Source organism: Boleophthalmus pectinirostris, unplaced genomic scaffold (genome assembly GCF_026225935.1).
Source record: "Boleophthalmus pectinirostris isolate CB_2022bp ecotype Guang Dong unplaced genomic scaffold, ASM2622593v1 HiC_scaffold_10, whole genome shotgun sequence".
In the NCBI taxonomy this organism is placed as follows: Eukaryota; Metazoa; Chordata; class Actinopteri; order Gobiiformes; family Gobiidae; genus Boleophthalmus; species Boleophthalmus pectinirostris.
The window spans coordinates 21,395,531-21,409,466 of record NW_026570971.1 but is presented as its reverse complement, the minus strand read 5'-3'; the positions used below and the strand labels follow the sequence as shown (position 1 = coordinate 21,409,466).

Here is a 13,936-nt window from a genome sequence, read left to right as displayed (position 1 = left end):
GTATATTGTGAAAATATGGTACAGAGAGATTTGGATATTGTTACATCCCTAATCGTGAGACTCCACACCATATCATGAGCTTTCCCACGGTATTGCAATAAATATCCTACTGTGAGGTTCATACTGTGATGATATTGTATCGTGAGACTTGGATATCATTACACCCCTTATGCATTAATATACCATGCATAATACATATTTTATTTCCTAATGTGGAAATAAAATATAGCAAGATATAGCAAAAACGGCACTATATTCCTCATTAAAATAAAGCTGATTTCTTGTACCTTTTCTGAAATCTTATATAGTACTTTTTTGTGGTCAAATGCAAATTAAGAAATATGGAGAATAGAAGAATGGATTTCAACTCCCTTAAAAATACATTGACAAGTTCAAGGGAGTCTGTGTTGTTTTGACCATCCATGTTCTCTCATGTTACTTCCCTTGTGTTAGGTACATGCAGTATTTCCATAGGCTTGGATTGGGAAGCCTGACAAAGCACTCATAGGTCAGACCTGTCAGTAGTAGCAGGTGTAACAATATTAGCTTTGGTTTATAGGTGTTCTTCATTGGGGTGTGCAGGCGAAGGTGGACATGGGTACATCAGGAGACTTCTACGCAGTTAAGCCAAAGGGAATTTGATTTTGTTTTGGAAGATTAGTAGAGGGACCGCTTGTTTCTTGAACGTTGGGTTGGTCATGTGGAGAGGCCATGTGATCCCAGCGTTCTACCTGACATAGAGTTAAGGAAAGGTGGGACACTATTACATAAGGCAACAATGTATGTAACAGTATGTAATTGACGCATTTAAACATGTTGTTCAGCACATTACTCTGACCATTTCCTGACATCTTTTTTTTCACTATTCTCCATTCACGCCTTTTAAATCTTATATAAAGCCTTATGTAATGTTACATCCATTTCTGAGTGGAATTTCCTCTGTTAAATGTCTTCCTGGTGGTGCACTGTTGCTCTTAAGTACACCTTACAGAGGCCTAAAACCTCCCTTCATTGCTGATGCATATCTTTCTCTCAAGTAAGTCCCTTCCTTATAGAAAGTGTATAGAAAACATTGCAGGGGTTAGACCCTGCTCAGAGACTGGGCTCAGATCCATCTGCTTTACATTCAAACATCTCATTTTAACACACTAACACGTCCTATCAGCTACAGCATCTTGGGCATGTAGCAATGACCAAAGAAGTGCCAGTGGGAAGAATAGGATCTAGTGCGTATGTCCTGGTCTGAAGACATGATAGAGGAAGTCTGTATGCACAGTTGACAATTAAAAGTGGAGTGGTTTACAGAAGCACACATATAGCTCATGGTAATTGAATGCATACATGTGAAGAATGCTTTGAACCAGGATTGGAAAGCCCTGTTGTGGCGTTATCAGTGTTAGTCCCACTAGAAGTTCACACTCTTTCCCCAAAGCCACAATAAGTGAGCGCTGGCTGTCCTGCTGAAAGGGGTGTGGGATGATGTCACTCTTCATAGAGTTGGACACTTGGAATGTGCTCCATCCAGATGAATGAAAAATCCATGTGATTCCTATGGACTGCTTTAGGGACCCCTCCTCTGGCACCAGTAGCCATCTTCAGTGAGGGGGCCTCGGGAGGCCCTCTCTTGTGGCTGACGTCATTTCAGCAACACTATTATGATGAGATTAGTGTGAGCTGCTCACAAAGCCCTGCTGCAGCAGTGTCCCATCTCTCTTTATTCACCCTCTGCTTTTTAACATCCACACGTTTTCTATCACTCCATTATCAGACAGACTTCCTTTACTATTTTTCCCCTTTTTCTCTGGCCTAAATCCTGATTTATCCTTCGTTTTACTTTTCTACTGGGGTACACAGAGTCTTATTTCCTGGGCTCATATGCATTTCAAAAGGTGCAGAGGCGCCTTGTTCCAAACTGCAGAATAGGGCAGAGCAATGGGGTGAATATTAAAACACTCCAAACTAGTTGAATTTACTCAAGTCTGGTTAGTCCTAGAAGTGAGTAACACATGGTCACAACTTTACAGTTTATGTTTTACCTAATTAGTGTTTCTTTGTTTTGAGAGTGGTTATGGAAAAAAGTATTGGTAAAAACAAACCAAGGTCATATTTGATTGCACCCCAATCATCTCCCTGAATGAATAATAGATTTAAAGAAACACCAATGCCACACAAGAATAGCAGATATGTTACTAGTAATGGTTTCCCTAGTAAAACATGAATACAAACATATTAGAGACATGTTATGGTTTTTCTCATACCAAAACTTATATTTTAAATCTTCTCTTTCAGGATGAACTGGATCTCACAGACAAGAACCGAGAGGCCATGTTTGCGCTGCCTGATGAGAAGAAATGGCAAATTTACTGCAGCAAAAAGAAGGTAAGCTTGTCTCATTATGAAGTGCCTCAGTATCACTTTCTGGTTGACCCTGTGTTGACCGCAGCAAGCTTAGTTTCCAGCAACCAATTTGTGTGTTGACAAAAACAGTTTGACTCTCATTTTGCCACTTCTTGAAAATTTCCCTTCAACCTCTTCAATTTTGGAACAAGCCGTTTCCTTTTTGCAATAATTGTACCGCGACAAGGCTCTGAAGCACTCTGGTTCACCCCAATATTGAGCCAAAACCTCTCCCGTTGCTTCACCACAATAACCTCGCATCTCGCTTTGTGGTTAGATCTTCACCAGTGTCTGACCTTGTGCACAGAGAACCAAGGTAATTCAGACCACGCTGTCATTCAAGAGCTAATTGGATAAATGGCTGTAAACTGTCCCCTGCGGTTACACATTGGAAACAGTATTTCTGATTTGGAGTTTCAAGTCAGACTCAAGTTTGCCCTGACAACCATTTTCAATAAAGAAAATACGTTGTGCTTTATAGGTCCACCTGGTTCATAAAATTTATATCAAGGCTGCAACGGACGTGAAACTACTGCAGTGGTTTACAATTTAATAAAAAAACAGTAGTATATAGTTTCCGTGAATGCATTAAGATGTGTGATTCTTGTATAACTTGCATAGCAAAAACAGACTTTTCATTTTTGAGTAGTGCATTTGTTTGCACATGGGAGCCCACATAAAAGACTTACATGGCTCCACAATCAGTTATTCAATATCTGAAATAACCACAGATGTTTTTAAGGACCCTTAGAGCGGTGCCAGTGGTGGTAATAAAAAAACTGATCACAGATTGGGCTGATTGGGGCCTAAGTGGCCTGTAGTGTGCGCTGCAGAGGGTTCAAGTGCAGGGTATATTTGGTTGGTTGTCTTCCTCCATCTCTGGCAGTCAAAAACAATTTCCCCTGTAAAGCTAAGGTGAAAATATTCAACAATGTTCATGCCAGGAAAGTGAGTGCAAGCTAAACAGGCTAACCACGCTGAACGTCGAAGGAAAAACTAAACAAAAAGACTCATTCATACATAGTAACAATGTAATGGAGGGAAAGAACGACTGTCGTGTGATGCCGTGCGCCGTGGGCAGGAAGTCCAGAGTCTGAGTCTCACACGCCTCTGTGCACTGTACAGTCTACTCCACAGACATAACACACAGAGGTGGCCTGTGTGTCTGTGACATTGATTTGAATGGAGAGCAGAGAGGAGCAGGACTGGGCTCAGCCGGTGCTGTCGACGACATACAAACGTCCCCTTGTTCGGACAAACCAAGGCTCCAGTTGTTGTGGTTAGAATCACAACAACACGGCCGCAAAAGGCCAGGCTAACTTTGTTCACCTGCAGAATGAACTGGACTGTACTTTTAATAGAGCCAGACTCTGCTGCCAATCACAAACCACTAATGTAGTCATTTGTTTTTCACAAGTTGAACTAATGCCACTTTGTGGGCACTAAAAATGCCCAATTCCTCAGCTTAATAAAACCTCCAAAACCCATAATTGTTATCTTAAAATAGAGATTAGTCACTGCTTCCCAGATGTTGTTTAAGGGCACACTTAATCTCAAAAGGATAAGTAAAAGTTTGTTTTCTCTTTTTTTTAGAGTTGCCGCCCTGTTGGAAATATTTTGGGGATATTTTTTTCTTTACACGTTTTAAATTATACTGACTAATGTAAGTCAGCAGTGTCTAGTAGTATAATAAAATCATTACCCAGAGAACAGGATGTAGAACATTACATAATGTCCCTGACCATATCACCATCTGTCCTCTCATTCAATTAGCCATGGGTCTGTAGGTCCTCTGTCTGTGTGTCAACAACTTTGTTTATTTATTAAGTAAGTGAGCAGCTATAGTGGATTTCTGTCCTGATTATGTAAGACAAGTCCTGATGTGATGCTGGATTCCTGCTGTGCGTATTTGTGCACACTAAACTGTGCTTGTTTTGTGGGCACGGTCTGTGTCCAGTGGTCCGAATGTAGAGAACATGATGTTACGGCTAATAGTCCCTGATAATGATCCCGCTCTGGGGGCAAACATGACCTCCTCCTGACTTCCATTAGGATGTGCTCCAATCGCAAAATATGACCGTGTCACCATGGTCTGTTTTCAATGTAACCTGAAGGACCCTAAAGGACCCTAAAGAAAAAAAAGAATGTTCATTAGTAAGGTTCACAGACAAAAATCACTGTTTAAGTAACAAAATGTAAAAAAAAAATGATTTAAGAAACTGCTATCCCATATTCAGATGTTTTCTTTTCAGTTGTTTCAGTTTGTTTAAACCCTGCGATCAGAACAGAAATTGAAAATGTGGTCACAATTGCAACTGGACATTTAGAGTTGGATATTTTTCTTTTGTTTTTTCTCTTTTTTATTTTTCTTTTACAAAGATGGTATTCAAGTTTTATCTTGATGTGGTTTATCCTCAACAATACTGATATGGGCCAAAATATCAGCTGAAATATGTCTAAAGATTGCTACTTGTAGTGGTCATTACATAACCTCCTAGGATTCAATATCCTGTCCATTTCCTGTCTCTTGAGGTGAGACTTTATATCGTGGTTCCATCGTTGAATATTTCCTGCAGAGATTGGCTCACTGGAATGCCAGACAGTGCTTCCAGGAACACATATTCTATTACTTGTGGAGCAGAGATTATTAAATGAAAAGTTATAAATATCAATCTGTACGTAGGCTACACCCAATCTGGAATGACTCAACTTAAAAATATTTTTAAGTTGAGTAAAAATGTTTTTATCAGATGCAATAACCTTATGAGAATTTGTCTTCTATATTCTGCCCATACGTCAGTGCCTCTTAATGTCATTTGTCTGGGGCAGTGGGTAACTCCAGTGTAAATTATTTGCCAGGATCTTGGTTATACCAGCAAAAACAATGATCTAACTGTGCAAGTTTGTGGTTGATGGAGAAGAAAGTAGGAACTATGGTTTGCAGTTAATTAAAATTTAATCAAGCCTGAGAGACATTTTGAATTGTCAATATCATTTGGATCTTTTTAATTCAAGAGAAACATAACCAATCCCCTGTGAATAAAAGCATTTGGTTTAGAGTTTGGAAGCATTTTATATTTTTTGTCTTAAATGGCAGTGATTGTAAGTCCATATTGTTTATGTTCAAGAACCTAATATTTGAAAGCCATTTAAATTTGTTTTTAAAACGTATTAATTAATATGACTTAAAACTTATTCTCTTTGAGTGTATGTTGCATGCACCCCCTTTAAAAGAAACATTTTGTTACTTTTAAAAATTCTTATCTTATCTTAAAATATGGGAGGCAGAGTCAACATTCCTTCATCATGCTTTGGCCCTCATCTGATCAGCCCTCATAAGTCTGCAGATCCAGGGTCCCCCCGGGCCTCTCTGAGCACATGGGAACAGACTGAGACAAGGCAGCGTCTCCACAGAGATCCTAGAGGAGCACGTTAGCATGTCTGCAGTGATGGCTCTGCACAGACTGTGGCCTGTTTAAGATACGCCTTGGCTACTGCAGTAAGAGACCAGGCCAAGAACGCAGAGTGAAAACATGCCGGACTCAGATCTATGTTACACTCAGCTCTGTAGAAAGTATTAATGTATACTGAGGAGATATCACCATATGTGCAGATGTTTGAACAGCTTTTCATTGTGTTTACATCATTTTTTATGTAATATCACCTACAACTAGTTTGCCAAGAATATATGCACCCTTCTGTTTTTGTATTTTCACACCGTTTATTTGGATCAAACACTTTCTGGGTTGAGTTTCACCTCCATTTCATGTTACAATAGGTTTTCTCAGTTCACTAATGCGGCCATACAACTTGTGAGCTAAGCAGAGTTGATTAGTACTTGGATGGGAGATAGAAGAGAATACCAGGTAGCACATTTGGGGAAGAGTGGCTCTGTGTCCTTAGGCAAGGCACTTGCTTACCTATTAAGAATATGGTGTGTGAGTGATTGCTGGTGGTCAGGGGGTTGATGTCACAGATTGGCAGCCTTGCTTAAATTAGTATACCCTGGGCAGATGTGGCTACAGTAACTTCAATAGCTATGATTCAAGTCCCAATGTTACTGAGTCTCTGTTACGTAAGATGGTTATTTTTGTCTAATCGAAAAGCATTGTGTTGATTTGAAACACTTAGGAGTGACAAACATTAGAGCCCAACCGATATGGATTTTGTTGTGGCCGATATGAAACAGATATAATGGGAGTTGGAGCTGCTGATAGCTGATATAATCACCGATATATTTAGTGATGTAAAAATTCACAGTAAATCTTGAATTGTTTAAAAAACTTAGGTTTGGCTCTAGTGGATTCTAAATTGGGTTTATTTACGCAACATTTATTGTTATTCTGACTCTTTACATCATATTTACATACAGTAGATTGGCCTAAGGGCATTTTTGCATCACATTCTAGCTACTAGTGATGGGTATTGAAGTTTTTTTCTTTGGAGAACTGGCTCTTTTGGCTCGGCTCACTAAAGCAGCTGGCTCTTTTGGCTCCCAAGTGACTCTTGAGATTGTTTTGTTGCAAGCAGGACTAAACCAGAACTGAACCAGGACTGAGTGTCGGGACTCGGTTTTTATCTCTCTCCTTCACTCGAGCCCAAGATTAGTCCTGGTTTATTCATTTTATGCTGAACTGCAGCCAAATATGCAAGTTTTTTAATCCTATGCACACGCAGATTTCTGAAAGTTTCGTTTTCAGCCGCTGCTGCTGTCAAACTATGGGTCTACATGCGGCATGAAGAGAAAAAGTGAGAAAAAGAGAAAACACGGCTCCCAATAAGAAGCAGGCTCCTGTTGTTCGCTTCAAAGAGCCGGCTCTAAGAGCCGCTTCGATCGCGACCGACCCATAACTCCTAGCTAGTAAATAAACTACCGCTATTAGCCTTTAGCCGTAAAAACGTGTGCACCGCGGTAATTAATTATATGCATAAATGTGGATCATTCACACGTGTATTCACAGCTCATTTACATATCAATGCAGGTCCAGTAACAAATATACAGACAATGTAGTCAATTTACAATAGATCAATAGAAAACAGCCTGTTTATGTGTGGGAGTTACAGCAGCTAATCGCTAACAAAACCTAAACTAGCTTCAAAGTCGATGTATTTCCAACACTCACCGCTCACACAGGCTCCTCCTCACATCACAAGTCTGCACTAATAAATGTCCTTTTAATCCAGACTCAAACCGATTGTCCGTAAAAAGAAAATAATCTCAGTGTTGCGCACCGCTGCGGGTGTAAACAAACACACGTGAGTGAAGTGACGTCACTCTGGTCGTGTGTTCAGGGACAGTACGGAAACACACACAGACAAATGACTCCGCAGATAAATGCTGATGCGGAGCCACATATTTGGACATTTATCTGTCTGTAAATTGGATTAAATGAACATAATGTAGAGAGTCTAAGCTTGACAACGAGGTGTAACATGCTCACGTGAAATATTGGCCCATATCAGCAAGCATATCGGCCGATAGCCGATATGTCTCCAGGTGCCCATATCGGCCGATAATATCGGCCAGCCGATATATCGGTCGGGCTCTAACGAATATGTGAGGCATTATGGAAAAATTGTAAATTATGGTCAATCATTTTGCTCTTACCACAAATTAAAGTAATTCATTGCATGTCATGAAGAAGCTAAACTATGTAAACTACCTACTAACAGGTGCAAACACAATCCGACAATCAAAGAAACATCCCAGGGTTATGGATTTCCTCTGGCATTTTGTCCTGGAAAATCAGTCTGCGATTCAGCAGGTGCATGGATGTAGCTCCTAACAGTGGTCTACCTGATCTGCTCAGAGGATTCTTGTCCCACACTGCTCTAGTTCTGATGGTAAATCTCCTGTAATGTCCCCAGACATGAGGAATGCACAATGTAGTGAGTGTGTGTAATTGGTGTAATAGAAGGACAGGCCTGACCTTAAACTGTCATACTCAAACATGCAACTGGAAACTCTGCATGGAAGTAGATCAAACTATCCAGTATCCAGTATTTTATTAAAAAAAACAAGAGACAAGATATTTCACTTTTGTACACTCAAGCCCACTGTGTTACTGTAGGATCTCAAGTACTTTGGATTTGTAATGTCCATGTTCAGGTTTTTGCTTAATTGATTATGAAGGTGCTGTTTACTTGTACTTATCTATATACAATAGTTGTTTTTTGCGAGTGATTCTGGCTTTTGAGTGGCAAGGCTTTAGTCAACAAAGTTAGTTTTGCTTTGATTTTGGTTTAAAAGGGTTGAGCGTTTGTCCTCTAATCCGAAGGTTGGTGGTTCTCAAAATAAACATTGGTAGAGCAATCAGATCCACTGACACACAGGTTGGTGGTGCACCAGCTCTCACAGATGGATATTGTCATTGCATCCATGAGCAAGACACTTAACTCACCTTGCTCCCAGTGTCTGCGTACACTGGTGTCTGAATGTGTGTGTGTGAACGGGTGACCATGTGCCCAAAGTATGAAAATCTGCTGTGTGAACCTCTTTTCACAAAGCCAATAAACAGATTGTGGTTTGTGGTTTGCCACTTTTGCTTTCATTCATTATTAAAAAGATGGTTGCATGAAATATTGATTACCATTTCAGAACAAGTTGATGAGCTCGTCATGTTTAATGAGGAATGCCCTTGTGAAAATGGGGTCGCTGTAGTATCTGTTTTGTTTGTCACCCAACTGTATCCGCATGAACCCTAGGATGCATTCATTTTCTAGACATATTTATGATCTGTTATTTTCTACCATTAAACTTACCTGGCCAGACAAAACCATATGCTCTGGCATAACGTTACAAAGACAAGTGGATCTGGAGCTGTATCATGTCTCCTTGATTTCAGAGGGATGATTGACTAGTGGATTAACCAATCAGAGAGACATCAAAAACAAACATGGCACCAAACTATTGCTTTTCTTGGGTTAAAGAAGTTATATATTTTGTTCTGAATGATACAAGAATTTTGGAGAGGAGATGTCTTCTACATTTAAGAGACACGTGCTACAAATTAGTGCCTGTGTTTGGACCGCCTCAAGTTTGGATGGAGGATTTTCATGCTCTATGGTCTGGTTCTTGTCCCTTCTGTATTCGAACAGAATATGTAGAAGAAGCTGGCCGGTCAGGCAACCATATTTGATCTCCCATACCATTTGACATTTACATTTCCAGTGAGATTCTGTGGCTTCATATTCAACATGCCTGAGGTTTATAGTCTTTATCTTAGTACACTATCCAATTGCAGTTAAATGCTGTTCACAGTGCTATGCAGCTCTCATTGACTCGCTCGCCGTAAGTAGACCAACTTTAATCTGTGCTAAAGAGAAGCAGATGTGAATGAGAAACATGTTTGCTGTATTCCCCTGTGTCGTGGTTACTTGTGGCATCAGGCTTGTTCCGATTGGCTGGGACAAATTGATCTCAGACAGGGCTATTTAAAAAGCTATTGTGAAGCGTGTGTTGTTTCCCTAGGCAGTCTCTCCTTTTTGCTTAGTTCTTCTCACAGTAAAGAGATGTGGTGACCCAATTATTATGGATTGAAGTGCCTGTTGTGTTTAGTGCTGTGAGGTAGACATGTAGGTACTGTGCCAAAGCGTTAGTGGAGTCTACAGTCTCTCATACTTATGAACATTATTACCATGTTTCCATAATTTAAAGGTGCATTGTGCAACTTTTCTGGTGGAGGGTCCGTCAAATGCTTTTCTCCCTGGAGATGCTGTTGCTTTGTCTGAAATGTTTTACAGTGAGGCTTTAAACCTTTCAAGGAGACCAAACCAGGTCAAGCAACAGGTCAGATCAGTTATAGGCAATCCAGCTCACAGTCAGAATGTCTGTTTTGCTAGGTATTTTTGAGCAATAAAGCAATTTGTAACTGAATACATGTAAAGGTGATCTGTTAAATGTCATATTGTGGAACATTTGAAGCAGAGCAATGACACATCCATAGAAACAAAAAGGTGACAGACCCAAACTGATATGGTGGTGATAATGGTAATAATACAGCTAAATGTTAAGGCATTCATTATGGGTTCTGTTATGTGTTTTGTCATTACACATTTTCAGATTATTTGCCTTATTGTTTTAAACATGCACGTCTGTTTACCTCTGCAGGAGCAAGAGGACCCTAACAAGTTGGCTACCAGCTGGCCGGACTACTACATCGACCGCATCAACTCCATGGCTGCTGTAAGTTCAAATTAAACTCTCTATGAATATGACTCAAACTGAATCGTGAGAATGATAATAGTTTGACTCATAAAACATGCAATTTGATTAGCATTGACCCACTTAACTTCATGATAGAACATGTAAAGTTAGAGAGGGGTATTGTTTTTGTTTTTGCTAATGTAATTTTTCAAATATTTTCCCCAAACCAAAAGTGACCTAGTATCACATTTGGCCTGGGCCTTATATCATGTGCTCCCTCACCTCCTGTAACAGTCGGAGAGCCTGTTGTGGTCACTGTTTATTTGAGGCTCTTGGGGTTGGCTCACTTTGTCGTGTCCCTGCTGACTGCCTGTGATATTGGCATGGGCACATTCCTCTGTGTGACCCCGGCCTCCACACACTGTGATGACAAACAGCCCATTTAGACTCTCAGTCAGTGGGAACAGTGCTCAGAGCACGGCCAGACCAGGAACGACAATATTCATTATTATTGTAAGCAGCTATAAATGCCAATGACAACAGCAGGATTGTCTTACAAAGCTGCCTTCAGTCTTAGTGTTATCAAGATGTACGGTTTGACAGCTCTAACTCTGCAGTATTTGATTGTGAAGTCATTGACCACTGTGACCTTTGACCTGGAGTCCTCATGTGCACGACAAGCTGGCTCCCAAGTGTTTGTAGATCATAAAATAGCATTTTATGAGAGCTTCCTTAAGGGTGACATGCTAGCTAGAAATTCTGAGAATGTTTTCTTATTGCTCCAAAAAATCCAAAAAGGTTTTGCTTTTAACTTGCATCAGTACCCTCCATTTAAACTCATCTGTAATCGATTCAACAGGCACAATAGAGGAACTAAAGCTAGTGTTACTCAAGATTTAAATTGAGATCTCATAAGGCACGAGAAAAACTTGAATTAAAGCAAAAGCAAGTATGACTTTAAGGGCCTATATTGTGCGATTTTCTAATTTTCTAATTTCTTTTATAAGGTTGTTTCCTCATCAAAAACATACCAGGACTTTTGTTTTGTTTCATTCACACATGTTTTACCCCGGGCTCAGACTGCACCCGGTCCAGCTGCAGAGCAGTGTCAGAGCTCTGCTGTGCACTTGTGGTCCCAGCCTTTGAAGGGCTGCGGTGGGCTCCACCGTCCAGCAAAAATGAATCCAACTGAATTGATCTGGAGTACACGGCCCTTGGTCTGAGCTCCTTTCGCTACTTTTAACTATACCAGATACTTAAGGCCACTGGACCGGAGGTGCACCGTGAGCAGTGTGAGACCGGGTAACACACAAACCTTGAGTTCTTCTTTCAAACATAAAACTCATGAAGATGGAAACCACTGCTTCATGATATCACAAGGTGGAACAGACCAGTTTGAGCTGTGAAGATGTAGACAGACTAATAATAAAGGAATACTCAAACATGTGTGAATGAAACAACACGAATCTGTGTATGTTTTTGAGGAGATAACAGTATTATAAAATGGCTTAAAGCTCACAAGAGTCAATTATATGACCATTAAAGGTGCACTATGTAATTTTTCTGGTGCGTGGGTACAGGAATAGTGGGTGTGGTTACCAGAGATGTTTTGTACTAAAAACCACAATTAAACACAATCCCCATTAGAGAGTAGATTAAGAGCAAAGAAATTACATGTGGTTGGTGGACCCTTTACCAGAAAAGTCCCATAGTTCACCTTTAAACAAGAATAACATTTGCGGTGTAATTCCCAATGAGAACCAGACTTAAATATGAACAGTATCTGGTGACTTCAACATAAACCTTTTATCTCAAGTCATTTGATTGCCCTGTGATACCTAAACCACAATTTAGAAAGTTCTGAAATCCGTTGCATTTTCTTGAACTAGATAGCATTTAGACTCAAGTTTTATTTGTACAAAATGTCTCTAGCAACCACATTCATGGCTCCATCTGTTTTTGTTTACTGGAGATGAGCTGCTTCTACCTGGACTCAGCGTTTTCTGGAGGTCTGGAGAACACATCTTCGTTACAGCCACAGAGAGTCTCGTGAATGCTCAGGGTTTAGGAGAAGTCAGGAGAAAGTGCTGATTTGTTATTTGCCAAAACTCTGAGCGCTTTAGCAGGACCTTTACAGTTAGGTGTCACCCAGTTTTATTTGAACTGCATGATACATTTTTCACCTCCTCGACTACATTTCATTCTACTGTAAAGTTAGTGGCTTAAAGTTTTGATGTTATATGGATTGATGAGAACTATATAATTCCCAGAATTGAAGAACAGCCAACAAATTCATGGAGCATGTGCCTCTTTATGGCGCATGTATAGAGCTAAAGCAGTGATCTAACTTCCTATACATTTTGTCCATTCTTAAAATTATTATGGGTGCACTGTGTAATTTTTCTCATTGTGGGTCAGCTATGTGCATTTTTCCCATGGATATAGTACTTCCACTGTATGGCATTAAATTATTTATCTTATGGATACAAGCAGTAGCCTGATTCATCAGCTGGTTTCTACGAAGTAAAACCGGCTGATGAATCAGGCTATGCAGCATTAGAATTCGTTCACTTGCGTGTACTTTTTTATTTAACCAATTGCTGCTATTTGGTCGTGACATATTTAATTCGCCACTAACGGGGCTAACTTGTATATTAAGCTTTTCCCAAATCCTGTAGGAAGAAGGGCAATAATGTCTTTCCCCTTGATAAAATTCACCAAATATTCTCTTTGTTCCAGCTTTAAATCCTCCATCTTGGGAACCTTTACCAACACAGAATATATGGCTCTTCACTGATTGGCTGGTGCTCGGTCTTGCACTTCCGGGGTTCTTGCAAACCATCTAGTGTATTCCGATTCCTGACCTAGTCGCTGCAGAGGCACTAGATGCCGCCAGCCTGGCTATATAAGCAGCTCACTGAGGACAGCTGTAATTGAATGCAAGATGGATAACTTTAATGTCATACTGTGGAACATCAAAGGAAACATTATAGCGGACTTCTCACCAGCAATGTTATATAGTGCACCTTTAAGGCGTTATTACTGTGGACTTATCACAAGTTTGTGTTACATTAATGGTCCTCTCAATGATAACACTGTATCTAGGAATAGTTTCCAAAGCCGTCCCTCCCAGTGTATCATTCCTGATAGTGTATTTTCATCACCAGTTCTTAGTATGTCTCAATTCAGTGTATGACTTCATGTCTTGGCTCCTAAGTCTTTCTACAGTAGCCACACTTATTATATGAGCTCATTGTTTGCCCCGCTGCCCATAGAGATTACTGTACTCTGCCTCTCTTTAGTTTTCATTCATGAAGCCATGTCAGCGTCTGCAGTCTGTTCAGCCAAATGATTGTGACTAAGGCTGTGCTGTCCAAACTAGTTAGAGTTTGG

At 40.2% G+C, this 13,936-nt stretch overlaps 1 protein-coding gene across 1 annotated transcript in view; it reads left to right on the top strand.

The window, feature by feature from the left end:
* Nucleotides 1–2,195: 2,195 nt before the first annotated feature.
* Nucleotides 2,196–13,936, top strand: part of daam2 (dishevelled associated activator of morphogenesis 2) — a 46,862-nt gene continuing 35,121 nt past the window's right edge. Inside the window, exons 1-3 of the mRNA XM_055155163.1 lie at nt 2,196–2,207; nt 2,290–2,379; nt 10,508–10,582. Coding sequence (XP_055011138.1) covers nt 2,196–2,207; nt 2,290–2,379; nt 10,508–10,582 — 177 coding nt within the window. The remainder of the gene's footprint in view (nt 2,208–2,289; nt 2,380–10,507; nt 10,583–13,936) is intronic.